Source organism: Scatophagus argus, chromosome 3 (genome assembly GCF_020382885.2).
Source record: "Scatophagus argus isolate fScaArg1 chromosome 3, fScaArg1.pri, whole genome shotgun sequence".
Lineage (NCBI taxonomy): Eukaryota > Metazoa > Chordata > Actinopteri > Scatophagidae > Scatophagus > Scatophagus argus.
Window position 1 is genome coordinate 19,158,764 of NC_058495.1, and position 13,668 is coordinate 19,172,431.

The following is a 13,668-nucleotide window of genomic DNA, read 5'->3' on the forward strand; positions in this document are numbered from 1 at the left end:
ATGTCAGTACCAAAACCTTGAGCTGCTGGCCTGCAGTAGAGGCGAAGAGCAGGAAGGTCCTGTTGGCTAACTTCTTTTCTGCTCCAATTTATCAGATTTTCTACAGCTTGCTTTGGAGTCACAAGGGGGTTTGTTTGCTTTTTGTTTTATTTTTTTTTTGTAAAATTGGTGTTCACCTTTAAAAGTAGTTGCTCTCGGGTCCTCTTCCACCACTTGCTGTGTTTGTCTCACAAATGACAGTGAACACAGCAGATGGCAACACAGACTCCCATTTAAAGAAAGTAAAAACACAAACTGCGTTGTATTGTGTAGGATTAATTATCTTGTCATTCATGCTGTGCATGAATGTACTGAGGAAATGACTTTAATATGGTATGCAAATAGAATATAGACCACAGGGCACTAATTGGCGGAGACTTAATTCTTAATTTTATTCTATACAACCTCAGACAGAAAGTAGATCTTTAATTCTGCCCATCTCTTTGTCTGCTTGTCACTTGTTTCAACCTTTAAGGAGTCCACAAAAAAAGTATATTTCAGGCTAATTAACATAGATCTATTTGTGATGATTTATGTCTATGATTCATCTGTTAAAAGGTGTAGTGGGCTACCCTGGAAAAAGATAATTGATTGATGAGTCTCATTCCCAAGTCTGAGACTCATCAATCAACTCGCCTACAGCACCTTCACCTCATGCGTGCCAAGACCTATATAGGATATAAATGGTGAGGGGATTTGCACTCTGTGGGTTTTGGTTTTTGCTGCCAAGGAGACTGAACTGACATGTGCTTTTGTTAGAGTAGTTTCACTGGCTGTCAGTACTGGTATGAAGGGAGAGTTTAATATAAAATATTGATATTTGTTCAGAGAAAATAAAGTGTGAGTACTAACCAAAAAAAGACGCCACCATGAACAGCACAGCTACTTCTTCAGACTGTGCTTTGCGCCCCTTTATATATATAAAATGCCACTTCTATAACCAGGATTCAAACGTTTCTGCCTCTGCCAGAGGAAATAGAGCAGATGTTTGAACCTGTGCAGGACAGGTCAGTCTCAGGAAAAATCCTGGCGGAGCGGCAGCCTATAAGATGCACAGCATGTTAACGCAACCCAGTTTGAGTACACTGGGCGCCGTCTCTCTGTGACATGTCATCCCTCACTCTCAGCTCCTCTGCCAGCCTTTCTTTCCCTTTACTGTCACATTTGTCCAAAGAAACAAGCTGCCCGAAATAAAATTTTAAAACGAAGAAGGGTCAGAGATGGAGATGCATGAGAATGTGATCAAAATGAAAGTTTAACTTGAGGAGAAAAATCTTCCAACCCAGAAAAATTTGTCCACTCATGAAGCCCATAAGCACTAACGTCCCCTTCAGATACCAGAAGATACCAGAGCACCCTGTTCCTCTCAGCATGACAGCATTTTATTAGACAAATGATGACACACTTCACTGTTTAAAGGACAGTAGTATACATTCAGATCAGGTCATCTGTACAGTACAAAGATAGAGAAGTGAAAGGTGTGGGAGAGGTGATGTATGACATCCACTTGTGTTGACTCAGTGGCCTCACGCGTGTGTGTGTGTGTGTAGGCTTTCCATAGAAACAATTTCTCAAACTGACGAAATGTCTTAACCTTATTGTGTCAGAGTTATTGATCCACTCCTTGAAATCTTTGGTCATTTAGATCAGCCTTGATTATTTCTTCTCAGTAACCCTTCAGATTGCAACCCATAATGTACAGTGCAATCGCTCCAGTGTTTTGGTGTTAACAGCGTACCAGTGCAATACATGGCAATATACATAAATGAGGTCCTCCCAAACATCTCGCTTACTGCTCAGAAGGTTCTTTGCAAGTTTCCAAACTGTTACCACCTTATGCTATAAAGTCACATCCCAAGTACCCACATTTTTGAAATAGTTTGTGCCGTATCAGAACACTTTGTACATTTACAGTAATTACACTGTGCATTGCAGGCTGCAATCTAGAACACTGCCTTTTCTTTTGTTAGCTGAGTGATAGCTGACTGTGTTTGATGGAGAGGAACCATTCAGTTGTTTTGGCCTCAAGGAGAAACAAAAGCTCACAAAAAAAGCAGTTTTGAGCAGAATTCTTTGATTTGGATCAATGATTCCAGTGTAAAGAGGCTCACTTAAATTCACTTACAGTTTTGAATTTTTGTATCTTTTTTTTATATCATGTTTTACACCAACAAAGCATCCTGCCATTTGTGTCTGGATCAAACTGCATGTAGTCCATGAGGTGCGGAGCAGGTGTGAAGGAGGAGTCACTGGGTTGGGTGCAGTGGGTAAACACTTTAATACTGCATTTTGGCATCATGTAACTTAAAATCCATACGACACATTCTTTTCATATCTCCGAGTTCTTCCTTGAATAAGCTATAAGGCGCTGAAATGACTGCATTTGAGTAGAACTGTCTTGGTTGCACTGTCTGTAAGGCTGCCCTCAGTTTTCATGCTCAGAGGAAAGACGGGCACTGGATTCACATGAGGCTTTTAAACAGCAAAAGGTTTCCATTATGATTCCTCTGCTGAGTCTCTACAAACATTTCTGTCCTCCCTGTGGGTGGACATGAGACACAGGCGCTCTGAGCCTTCGAGTAAACAACAGCTTCAACTACACTGAACCTTTTAACAAATTAACACAGACTTCACTTGTCAAGTAAATAAACACCTACACGTCACTTTTTTCAGAACAGGACAACAACATCACATCTCACATATGACGCAAACGGGGGTCGGGGTGGGGGGTCCTGGTGGCTATAGAGACATGAACCCTGCTGAAGTGTCCACGAGCAAGTCACTAGACCAATCACGAGCTGCAAGGGCTGCTGCTCAATAGCTCACTGGACCCTGACCTGTGGGGCCTCCCCCTGTGGAGAAGAGCGGGACAAAGGAGCTGAATGAACGATGGCATTATTATCAATGCACCCAGTTACGCACGGGGAGACACAATGTTGGAGTCAGTGTAATCCATTGGGTGTGAACGGAGACATCCTGTCAAGACTGATGTCTGCCTCGCAATCCTCCAAGTCACAAACCGAGTCTGTGGCGTTTTCATTGTTGTGAGAAAACTGTGAAATCCTGTCAAAAGTCTCTTCATGTTCAATACATTCAACCACGTTGGGGATCATGTTGACGTAGGCGTTCGCGATTTCCTTGTGGACGAGTGTGTCTTGATTATATGAGACCAGCTCGTTGCTGATGTTAACAGTTTCCACTGGTGTGCTGGAGCAGAAATGGCGACAGCCCAAGAGGCTGGCGAAGGCCTTCCTGAACTCCGCGTTGAAGGCGTAAATGATGGGGTTCAGGGAGGAGTTGGTCCAACCGAACCACACGAAGACGTCAAAAGTCGTCTCGCTGACGCACGGCAGACCCGCGTCTCGGTCTGTGGCCGGTCTGTCGCAGAACGGGACCATGCAGTTTAGGACGAAGAAAGGTAACCAGCAACACACAAAGACACCCATAATCACTGACAGAGTTTTGAAAACTTTGGTTTCCCGTTTGATCGACGTCTTCAAGGTGTTGTGGTGTTGGCACTCTATTCTGTTGGTCCGGCAACTTTGCGCGTGTTCTGCCGCTCTCTCCAGGGAGGCGATCCTTCTAATTTGTATTTGTGCAATCCGGTATATTCTGGTGTAAGTCACAATCATAATTGCCACGGGAATGTAGAAACTTATCAGGGAGGAGGATATGGCATACTCTCTGCTCAGACTGGAATCGCAGTTTTCTTCTATCTGCCGACTTGCGGAAAAGTTCCCGGCTACGTCTTCAGCGCTCGCTTTGTGCCAGTTGAGCTGGACTGGTATGAATGAAATGAGCACAGACAACGTCCAAGTGATGCTAATCATAACAAAGGCAACACGCTGGGTCATCTTCCTCTCGTAGCGGAAGGGGCTCGAGATGGCCCAGTATCTATCCACGCTGATAACGCAGAGGTTGAGAATTGAGGCGGTGGAACACATAATGTCAAAAGCGACCCACACGTTACAGAAAGTGCCAAACGGCCAGTACCCCGCAACTTCTGCCACAGCTTTCCAGGGCATCACCAGGACGGCCACGAATAAATCCGACAGAGCCAGAGAGACGACGAAAATGTTGGTGACTTTGGTCCGCAGGTGGCGAAATCGCAGCACCGCGGAGCAAACCAGGATGTTCCCCAGCAGGGTCCAAAGGATGAGCACGGACAGCAGACAGCCCGTCACCGTACGCACCACCATATCCTTCCTCCCGTCGTTTGTTGCCTCCGTTTCGGTGCTGTTCCACATAATCTCTTCTAGGGGTGCCGACACAGAGTCAATCCCCTGCACCGATGACAGATACTTGGCTGGGTTCTCCATGTGCCTTTCCTCAAGTAAAACTGCAGTCCATTGCTCCGTGCGTGGGGACGGGCGCAGTTATCAGCCACTCACCGTACTGTCCCCATTGACCTGCTCGGCTCCCAGACGAATGTGGAGTGCAAAACAGACGGAAATAGAGAAGCGAGCCCGTTAAAACTGAGACGAGCGACGTACCAGGTGCGCCGAGGGACTGAAACGCAGCAGGCAGTGGCGAGCGCATGTTGCAGCCTTGCCGGTCCGGTCGTCTGACCTGGCAACTTCTGTGAATCTCTCCAGTCCAAGGTGTCCTGAGCGCGCCGTGGGTGAGGAGGGAGTCCCTACAGCCTAACACACACTAACCTAACCAGGGCTGGGCGCAGACAACATCACGCCTCCTTTGTGCGCAGTGTTACGCACGACAGTGGACTGCGTTAGAAAAGGGGTGTGAGGAAATCGAGAGCTGTCTACCAGTTGTGAATCCTCTATGTGCCAAAAATGACAATGTGAAGTGTTTTGTGCGAGGTCAAAGTTTGTGTGGAGCGTGGTCTATAGACACAAATATCAACACCCAGCAACTGGGTGCAAATGTATTTCATCCTCTGTGAAAAGGTCGATGACACGCCCAGACAGTTCACATATCAGTTCTAATCAATAGGCGGTAAGAGGAGGACTGAGAACTGAGCCTCACATGCAGTCTGCAATGTGAAAGTAACAGCACCGACGGAGCTGTCCGTGGTGCTGAAAAAGCAAACAGTCCGGCAAAACTACAGCTATCTCATAAATTTAATGCATACTTCCATTACCAGCACCATAATCTGCCGTAATCCTCTGTCTGAAAGTCGGTCTACAGTGCACAGTAAACCCACCAAAACTTTTTAGCAAATTTTCAATGTATTAACCTAATAAAAATGTAGAATTTCCAACCCTTGTTGTACCCGGCTATGATTTCAATACATGTGCATGAATGAAAAGAAAAGCCACTTGGCAGCTCATACTTTTCAGAGTTGTTTGAACAGGTGAGTCACATTCACACTCACCGTGTGCACATTAAGCCAGGGGCTCCGCGCGCGCTCTGCGTCGTTGTGAGGTCGGTGCAGCGGCGGCAACGCTGTTTCCGGCTTTGAAACGTCACGGATATTTTTAGATGTGTCTGCGTGCCTGTCAAATCGTTCTGACATTACGTCAAAATAATCTCCCAAGAGCTGATGCCAAATTCTCCCGAGTAACCTATAATCTCGGGATTTGATGTCAGGAGGCAACCTATGTCCCGCACAACGTCTGCAGATGTGACCGCTGCAAGTTAACGTGTTTAGGGATCAAAATGCCAATGGATCCTGTTTGTCTGGCGGGGCGGACAAGGAGGTCGACGTCTAAAACGCTTTTAGGTAGAGAACTGTTGCTTTAAGAAAAGAACAGTGAATAAAATGATCGTGCGTCAATAACTGTGTTCTGGATAGTTACCGAATCATTAGTAATACATAGAAAGTCGGCTTGTTTGTTTGTTTTCTACATACTTCTGTTTTTTTTTATTTTTTCTACATGTACGAAGAGGTGAGGGAGCTTTCGGACTATCCTATCAAGCTCCTAAATAAAAAAACGTAAATGGCGCCATCTTGTGGTGCAAAATTCTGCTACAGCTGCTGTATTATTGTGTCTATTCAGACGTTCAGCGAACATGCAAGGAGAGCACATTAGGTTGAAAACAAAAGAGATGTGACAGGTGTTGTACATGAAAAAGAGAAAACTACTATTTATTTCAAGAGGCCAGAGATATGCTTTCATCACTATTGTACATGTAATTTCATGTGAGCACCATTGGAATTTCACAAAATTGCATCACAGTGTCTGAATGATGATTTTGATCAACATGACAGTATTTACAAAGATGATGTAATATTGCAGTTTGTATCTCCCCCCCCAAAAAATAATAATAATAATTAAAAAGAAAATAAAAACAAGGATTTAACAACATGTTGGCACATAGTGAGAACACATACAGTGGATAGCACCAGGTTGAGAACTTGCTGACTGAAGACATACATTGATTTGATATAAAATTGCACAGTACAAGTATACAGCATATCTGTGTTTTATATCAAACTGAAACAGACTGGAAAGTTTTTTTTTATTGCTGGTACTTCAGGTGTAAACATACAATCTCTGGTCATGTGTAGCAGTTGTCAACACACCAATATATTTTATATTTTATACTGGTGTAGCCTAATAATCCTGGAACTACTGTGGTATGAGATACCCAGTTTTCACAACACAAATGCACCTGATTTGAACAGTACTGAACCAGCTCCTTTCATGTTAACATCCTTTTCAATATAATGTGCGTACAGATCACAGAACACCAGTATAATCGAAATAGCGCTACCTAGTAACATAATTCTGAACACAACTTACCATTCAACTTGACAGCACAGATAATCAGCATACAAAAGGACATAGACAAACCTTAACAGACAGGGTCTACTTCTGAGAACTATAGTCCAACTCTTAAAGATTACTCAAAATATATTGCTAAGATCATCACTATTGTTGTAGCTCAAGTGTTGCATACTGTCCCATTAAAATACTTGAACTACCAAGAGAAGCAAATGAGAACAATATCCATATATAGTGGCACACCAAGCACTTGTGGCTCTGTTAAAGACAGTACTAGTAACTTTTAAGATATTTGAGACTAACAGGTGCTTCCGTGGCTTAGCTGCAGTATTTTGTGATATACTTTCAGTTATTAATATGAAACAGTACAAAATGTGCATTGTCAGATACAGCATATACAATTTACATGATGCACCAGGGAGTAAAACCTACCAAAATGCAATTAGAGGAAAAAAAAAAATACAAAGGGCCCTTTTGAAATTCTTAGAACCAAAGGTTCTTTTCATCGCCATCTTGAACAGGCCTCATGTTATACAAGGTAATTCTTCAAGGAACATAGGCTAATAGGTTCGTCCTCCTCTGTAATCCCCACACTGAGGGATCTGTGTGTTGTTTGTCTCCGCGGCTTGCTTTCAAGTCTGTTGGAGTGTGACCCAGACTGCCTCCTGAACGGTTGACCTGTGCTCTGAGACACTCTCGGGAGCTGGTGGTGACAAGTGTACCAGTGCATGTTATCTGGCGTTGTCAGTTATTTGCTATTCTGTCAGACCCGGCGGAACACCTCGAAGAGGGAGGCAACTGAGTGCATGCGGTAGAAAAGGTTTAAAGGAATGGCGAAATTGAGAACTGTGGTCCATATGGCGAAGCCAAATGCCTCTTGTTCCAACCCGTTGTCATATTGTGGCCGGCAGCCAAAGGCAGGAAGGATCCACAGCTGGAAGAAACAAAAAAAAGGAAATAAGTTATACTTGCATTGACATATTATCACCTTGTGAAGTTGTTGGGGTTAACATGTTGGCAAACAGTTGCTTATTTATGTTGAGAGTGAACCAAAATAGTTAAGTGGACAGTTAAACCAAAACCATGTGCTGAAAGACTCTAAAATGCTGGAATAGATTTTCAAAAAATAAATAAAAATACAGGAATGTTAACTTGAAATTTGTATGAGTTAATCTGATTTAGGTTCTAATTTAAAGTAGGCATTCAGTTCATATGTTGAGAATATGTTTGAGATATTTGCCATTGTCCAATCAGATCTCATCTACATTCAGTTAGACGGGTACAAATGCCTACCGAGATGTTGCACATCAGCAGGAAGACAGCGATGTTCTTCAGGATTTGCCTCTTTATCTTTGAGGGTTCTACTACTTTGTTTCCCACAGGCAGTGGCACCTCAGAGGGTTTCCTTGGACATCTGTAAACATGTCCACTTCCTTCCTGCTCGTTCTCCATGGTGACGCACGTCCTGTCTGGAGTCTCGTAGGCCCTGTTGATGATGCCGTTGTACGGCGGGGCCAAAGAGGATGTCACTGAGAAGATTTCTGGAGCACCTAGTAACTCGGAGTCCTCCCTCTCTCTATCCTCTTGCTGCCGATACAGGGACTCTATGATGAAGACATTCTGTATGTACTTCTCCAGCACAATAAGCAGAGAGTAGACGAAGTTGGTCCAGCGGTAAGGAGGACTGCTGCTGGTGCCTAACACCGCCACTATGCTGCACCAGGACATGAGCCAGGAGCCAATGGACGACCCAAATAGCAGCTCTGTGTCCAGCTGTCTGGACGGGTTCTTAGAGGTGTCCAGTGGCATGTGGTCAGCTCTGTATATGAGCAGACCTGAAGCACCGGCAGAGCACATAAACACCAGCATGACAATGCCATATATGTAGAACATGGAGATGGCTGACTGACGTGTTTGGAGGGATTCCTCCACATGGGTGATGTAGACCACCAGGATCCCGATAGTGCTGGCCAGTGCAAGCAGACCTAGAATGGGACCTAAGGTCAGGCCCTGGGTTTTGGTAGCCAGCCTCTTCCGGTTTGAAGAAAGCTCAATGGTCCTCCCGATGTTCTTCCACATGACAAAGAGCATGGCAGAGACAAAGATGTGGTACTCAATGTTGAAGGGATAGAGATAGTAGAGGCTGCTGGAGAACATGGAGCAAGTGCTGGTGGTGCAGTTACACTGAGGTTCTGAGTGCGCTGTAAGAAGAAATAAAAACAGATGCATATTCAGGAGAAATATGTCAATTTCTACGCTGCCTACATTAAAACTGTTTGTCAATCTTTTAAAACATTAAGAAAAGCACGTCCATCTATCAGTACACAATATTGTACATGTAGGAAATGCAAGAAAGCAAAAACATAAAAATTAGAATAAACCTAAGTATAAAATAGAATAAAAACACAAAACAAAATACTTAACAAACTAACAATGATCCACTGAAGGAGTTTATCTTAATGCAAACAGACTCAATACTGAGCGTACTAGTGCTTCGTTGTGTACAGAAAGAGTAATGTACTTAACTTTACAAAAGGACAGTGTTGACCACACTACATCAGTTTAATAATGTTGTGTCTGGGCCTTATAGCTTTAGGTAATTAACCATCAAATACAGCAACACAACTATGCATGCTTTGAAAGCCTGGAGGCTATATTATATTATATTATATTATATTATATTATATTATATTATATTATATTATATTATATTATATTATATTATATTATATTATATTATATTATATTATATTATATTATATTATATTATATTATATTATATTATATTATATTATATTATATTATATTAACTACTGAACTCGAGCCCAATCTAATCTTAATTGTTTCAAGAGAGCCACTTTCAAATGCACATCGGGTTTGTTCAATGCCATGTTGCTTACAGGGTTATACACAATCTCCTCTGGGACCTGCCTAAGTACAACAAGCATTAGAGAGAACACTAGAAGCCCACTTGTATATTCACTAAAGCAAGGATTTCCAACCCTTTTAATCTGTGTCAAAGCCGTGTCTACATGTCAGCGCGTACTGTATATCTACTAGCTGTGACCAGTTTAACCAAAAAGTGATTTATTTTTTAATAAGTGACCTGAAGTAGTCAGACCATGCAGTAATCGACAAATAAATGAGCAATGTTTAGATCATGATCTGAAAAAGACAAGTAAGAAACACGCGCTTGTGTAGCACAAAAATTGGATTAATAATCTTATGACCCCCTCAGATTTCTTTGACTCATTGTAGGGGGTCCCGACCACAGGTTGAGAACCACTCATCTGCAGCCCTAATAATTTGGAGCACCGCAACAATGAAGAAAGAAAGTATGATTTTTCCCAACTCATGCTAAATTCAAAGAAGGCCCTCCAAGCAGCTTCTTTTGAGATTATTTATGGTATTTCTAGTTTTTCTCTCAGCAACTTCTTGATTTACTTTGTTCCAGTGGTCTTAGATGAGAATTATTTTAATAGAAGCAGCCCATAAAAAGTTTCAGTCACGTTTTTAATAAATTTATGTGCTATTTGTTGCAGCCCAAAAAAACTTACAGCTCTTTATCATATTTCTTGATGATCAAGATTCAGTCGCCTTACTAACTTTAGATTTCGCTCATTGCCTGAAAGGCTGACCATCATAGAGGTTGATGACAATGCAGTTTTTATACTCCTTATCAAGCCCACCATGACACACTGCAGTAATGCTGTTGGCCTCTTGAGATCATCTCAACAAAAAACAGCCGTATGCCCCTCCTTCACCCTCTCCTACCCCTCACCCCCCAAAGGCGACCACTATGGTACTGCACCCTTTAATTAAAAAGGGAACAACAGTCAGGGTGCAGCCAGCCTCACAGTCAGCCGGATATGAGGAGGAGCAGGTGAAACCCCCAACCCTAGGCTTAGATGTATCAGTTACTGTAATTGCAGCACCCTTGGGAGTAAGCAGCCTGGGGACAAAGCCGTCTGAGGTCAAGCTGGGGGTTGCCAAGGAGGGTGGTGGTGGCTGAAGTGTGGGGAAAAGGCTGGGGAGGGGGCCTCAGCACTAGCAAACATTGTGTGTCTCCTGAAACCTAATAGAGAGACGTTCGACACAAACAAGACCCACTGGGCTGCTGAGCTAACCTCCCTTCCCCTTCACAAACCCTCCTCTGCTTCATTTTTCTTTCATCCATTGGAGTGAGCTTTCAACTGGACTATTGTACTTCTCTTCTAGGTACAAGTCAGCAATCGACCCCTTGGCCCTCACCTATGGTGAGGTTTCCGTATCCCAGGACAGAGAGTCTTCTCTTATGGTTGTTCAGGAAATGCTCGGCCTCTGACATTACACCGTTGCACCACAGGAGGAGGTTGGTAAAGACTGCATGGATTACACCAAATCTGGGGAGACCAAAAACAAGGTTGATGACAATTGATCTGAAAACAAGCAGCAGTGTTATGATACAGGTAGTGCTGCCCTGCAGGCTTGTAGATCGCATATGGTGAAAATTCTTTAGTTGCCGGTGAGATATTTCATGACTCTAATATCAAAACACATTTTTAATGATTTGTGGGTGTAACAAAATAGATATGACAACTAACAAAACAAAGTGTGGTTAAATTATAATGTCAAATATTTCACATACCTCTCAAATGTTTCAAAACTCTTGATGACATCCTTGATGTGAAACCAGAGAAAATGCACCTGAACAACACAAGACACAAAACCTCAGTAAGCTGGAGAACACATTATCCACAATATAGCTTATTGAAACATATTTTAAAAACACTGAAACTTACATCAGATTTATTTTAACCCTTTAGCAGAAGGATTTCGCTTGTCATATGCAGTTACACTCAAATAACATGGACAATGACAGGATTATATTGTTGCAGCAACTCGTCTGAGCAACAAAGAGCGCATTATTCAAAGACCTACCTGGTTAAGTGGTGCACAGGAAAAAAGGCACAGTGTCTAACACTGCTGAAAGATTATCACTTTATTGAAATTGAAGTTGGGTTGTAAACTTACCTGCGCTATGGTGTGAGTTGCATGGATGACAGGGTATACCCCGAGCACAGCCGACACACAGGACTGATAGCCAACATAATACCCAATTCGGAAAGCGTCCATAATCAGTGAAAGGAGCGCAAGGAGAGTCAAACCACCTACCACGAAAACAAGAAATAAAGATCAAGTTATCATTGCCACTGATTAAGTTGCTTTGGAAACATGGCTAAACATTGTACAGGTTTTCTTTAACATGTCAAACCCGTAATTTTAGTCAAGAAAGCGGTTTTGGATGAACACCTGCCTGAAGAAATAAGCTACGAATCTGTAATCTCCACAAACACGCAAATGAATTACATGAATTTGTCAGTCTGAGCATTTACTCCCTTATTTTTGAGCGTAATCTTACAGTCTCACCTCTTATCCAGCATGTGGTGGCGTGGACGTCTTTGTCCGTCCGCGTGTTCTTCTGTCTGTCCCGCACCAGGATGTACCACATCATCCAGATCAGCTGGAGGATCATGAGGCAGGTGACAAAGGACAACAGGTGTTCTTCCTTGACAGTGGGGCCATGGTGCGCAATGGCCAACATCAACGCCGCCCCGATCAGCAGCACGTTGGTCCCGTACTGACCACTGAGGATCTCTGCGTTCTTCCTCGGGTAGTCCCGAGACAAACTGCGTTTTAGTTTGGAGAAAATCTTCTTGTCGTTCTCGGAGCTGGACGAGGAGGAGGAACTGTGACAGTACTTGTTCAGACACATAATATCCAGACCGCTGTGCTCCACCATGGTGGGTGACATGTATAAAAATCTCAGTGCCGAGAGACGAGTCAAGTCAAATCTGCGCGCTATAAGTGCATCTGAGGGAGGCCAAGTGCGTAACCTGCTGCTACGAGGTGGGAATTCAGCCGAATAGGTACTGTGCCAAACATGCTCATTCAATCTTCAAGGTCCGGCTCAGTGGTCACGCATAGTTTCCATGTCCAGCCTCGCTGAGGATGGATTTGATAGATGCCATTGTCATCCTGTAACCCTGAAATTTAAATATCTGGCGGTGTAACTGAAAATGGGAGATTGCGTTTCAGTCTTTGGTGATCCCAGACCCTCGTCCTCTTGAAACTCCCATATGATTCAGGGAAATCACTGGGCTCGCCGAGCCAACCATTCACCGCCTGAAGAAGCAAAAACACTAAGCATGGAATAATCCACAATAACAAAAAAAAAAAAAAGTCCAAATCCACCTCTTCAGAGCAGCTGCCAGGCAGTCTTTCCAAGTCTGCTGAAATCCTCTCAGGGTGGCTATCGAGTGTTAAGCATGCAGGAATGGATGAGATGAAAAGAAAGATTACATTTCACAAACCCGCGATTTTTAAAGGCTGGAGTCAAGTGACCTGTCCTGACAGCGTCTCGGATCCAAGTGCCACCTCCTCAAAGCCTGATGTCCAGCTCGGCGGTTCAGATGTGTTGCTCAAAAACTTTGCCTTCAAAAAGAAGACTCGAATTTCAGTGGCCAAATTCACAGTGGCTTTTTGCGAGCGGGTGTGAAGAAGGAGAACAGTGGAAGCTCTTATGAATGTGACCGTGTAACCTCTGGTTCAATATGAATATCTTCAGCGGATGCGCGCAATCAGCCTAACAATAGAAAGACTGCAAACAGACTGAAAGGCGACTGGTGTTTGATGTGAATTTAAGGTGGAGGGGCGGGACTCAGGGTCTGCTAATTACTGATTGATTTTAAAAACAAACAAACAAAAAAAAACACAAGATGTCTTGTGTTTTGTTTTATTTGTTGTTTGTTTTGTTGTTGTCGTCTAATTAATAAGTGAAATGGATACATTCAGTGGCTTCACAATAGCTCCTATTCTGCTTTGAGTCTTGTCAGCGTCATCTTCAGTGTACGCTGAGGAGCATAAATAAAAATAAACTAACTTTCTTTTAACCCCGCGC

At 43.2% G+C, this 13,668-nt stretch overlaps 2 protein-coding genes across 2 annotated transcripts; both read right to left on the minus strand.

Moving 5' to 3' along the window:
- Positions 1 to 2,168: 2,168 nt before the first annotated feature.
- Positions 2,169 to 4,358, minus strand: drd5a (dopamine receptor D5a). The gene has a single exon (XM_046384488.1). It carries the CDS (start codon positions 4,356 to 4,358, stop codon positions 2,982 to 2,984), a length of 1,377 nt encoding a protein of 458 aa, XP_046240444.1. The 3' UTR covers positions 2,169 to 2,981.
- Positions 4,359 to 6,028: 1,670 nt separating this feature from the next.
- On the minus strand, positions 6,029 to 12,932 carry otop1 (otopetrin 1). The gene is made up of 6 exons (XM_046384491.1): positions 12,138 to 12,932; positions 11,742 to 11,878; positions 11,356 to 11,414; positions 10,980 to 11,110; positions 8,022 to 8,929; positions 6,029 to 7,662 (listed from the first exon to the last, which is right to left on the minus strand). The coding sequence occupies exons 1-6, from the start codon at positions 12,520 to 12,522 to the stop codon at positions 7,492 to 7,494; spliced, it is 1,791 nt and encodes a 596-aa protein (XP_046240447.1). The 5' UTR covers positions 12,523 to 12,932; the 3' UTR covers positions 6,029 to 7,491.
- Positions 12,933 to 13,668: the final 736 nt, after the last annotated feature.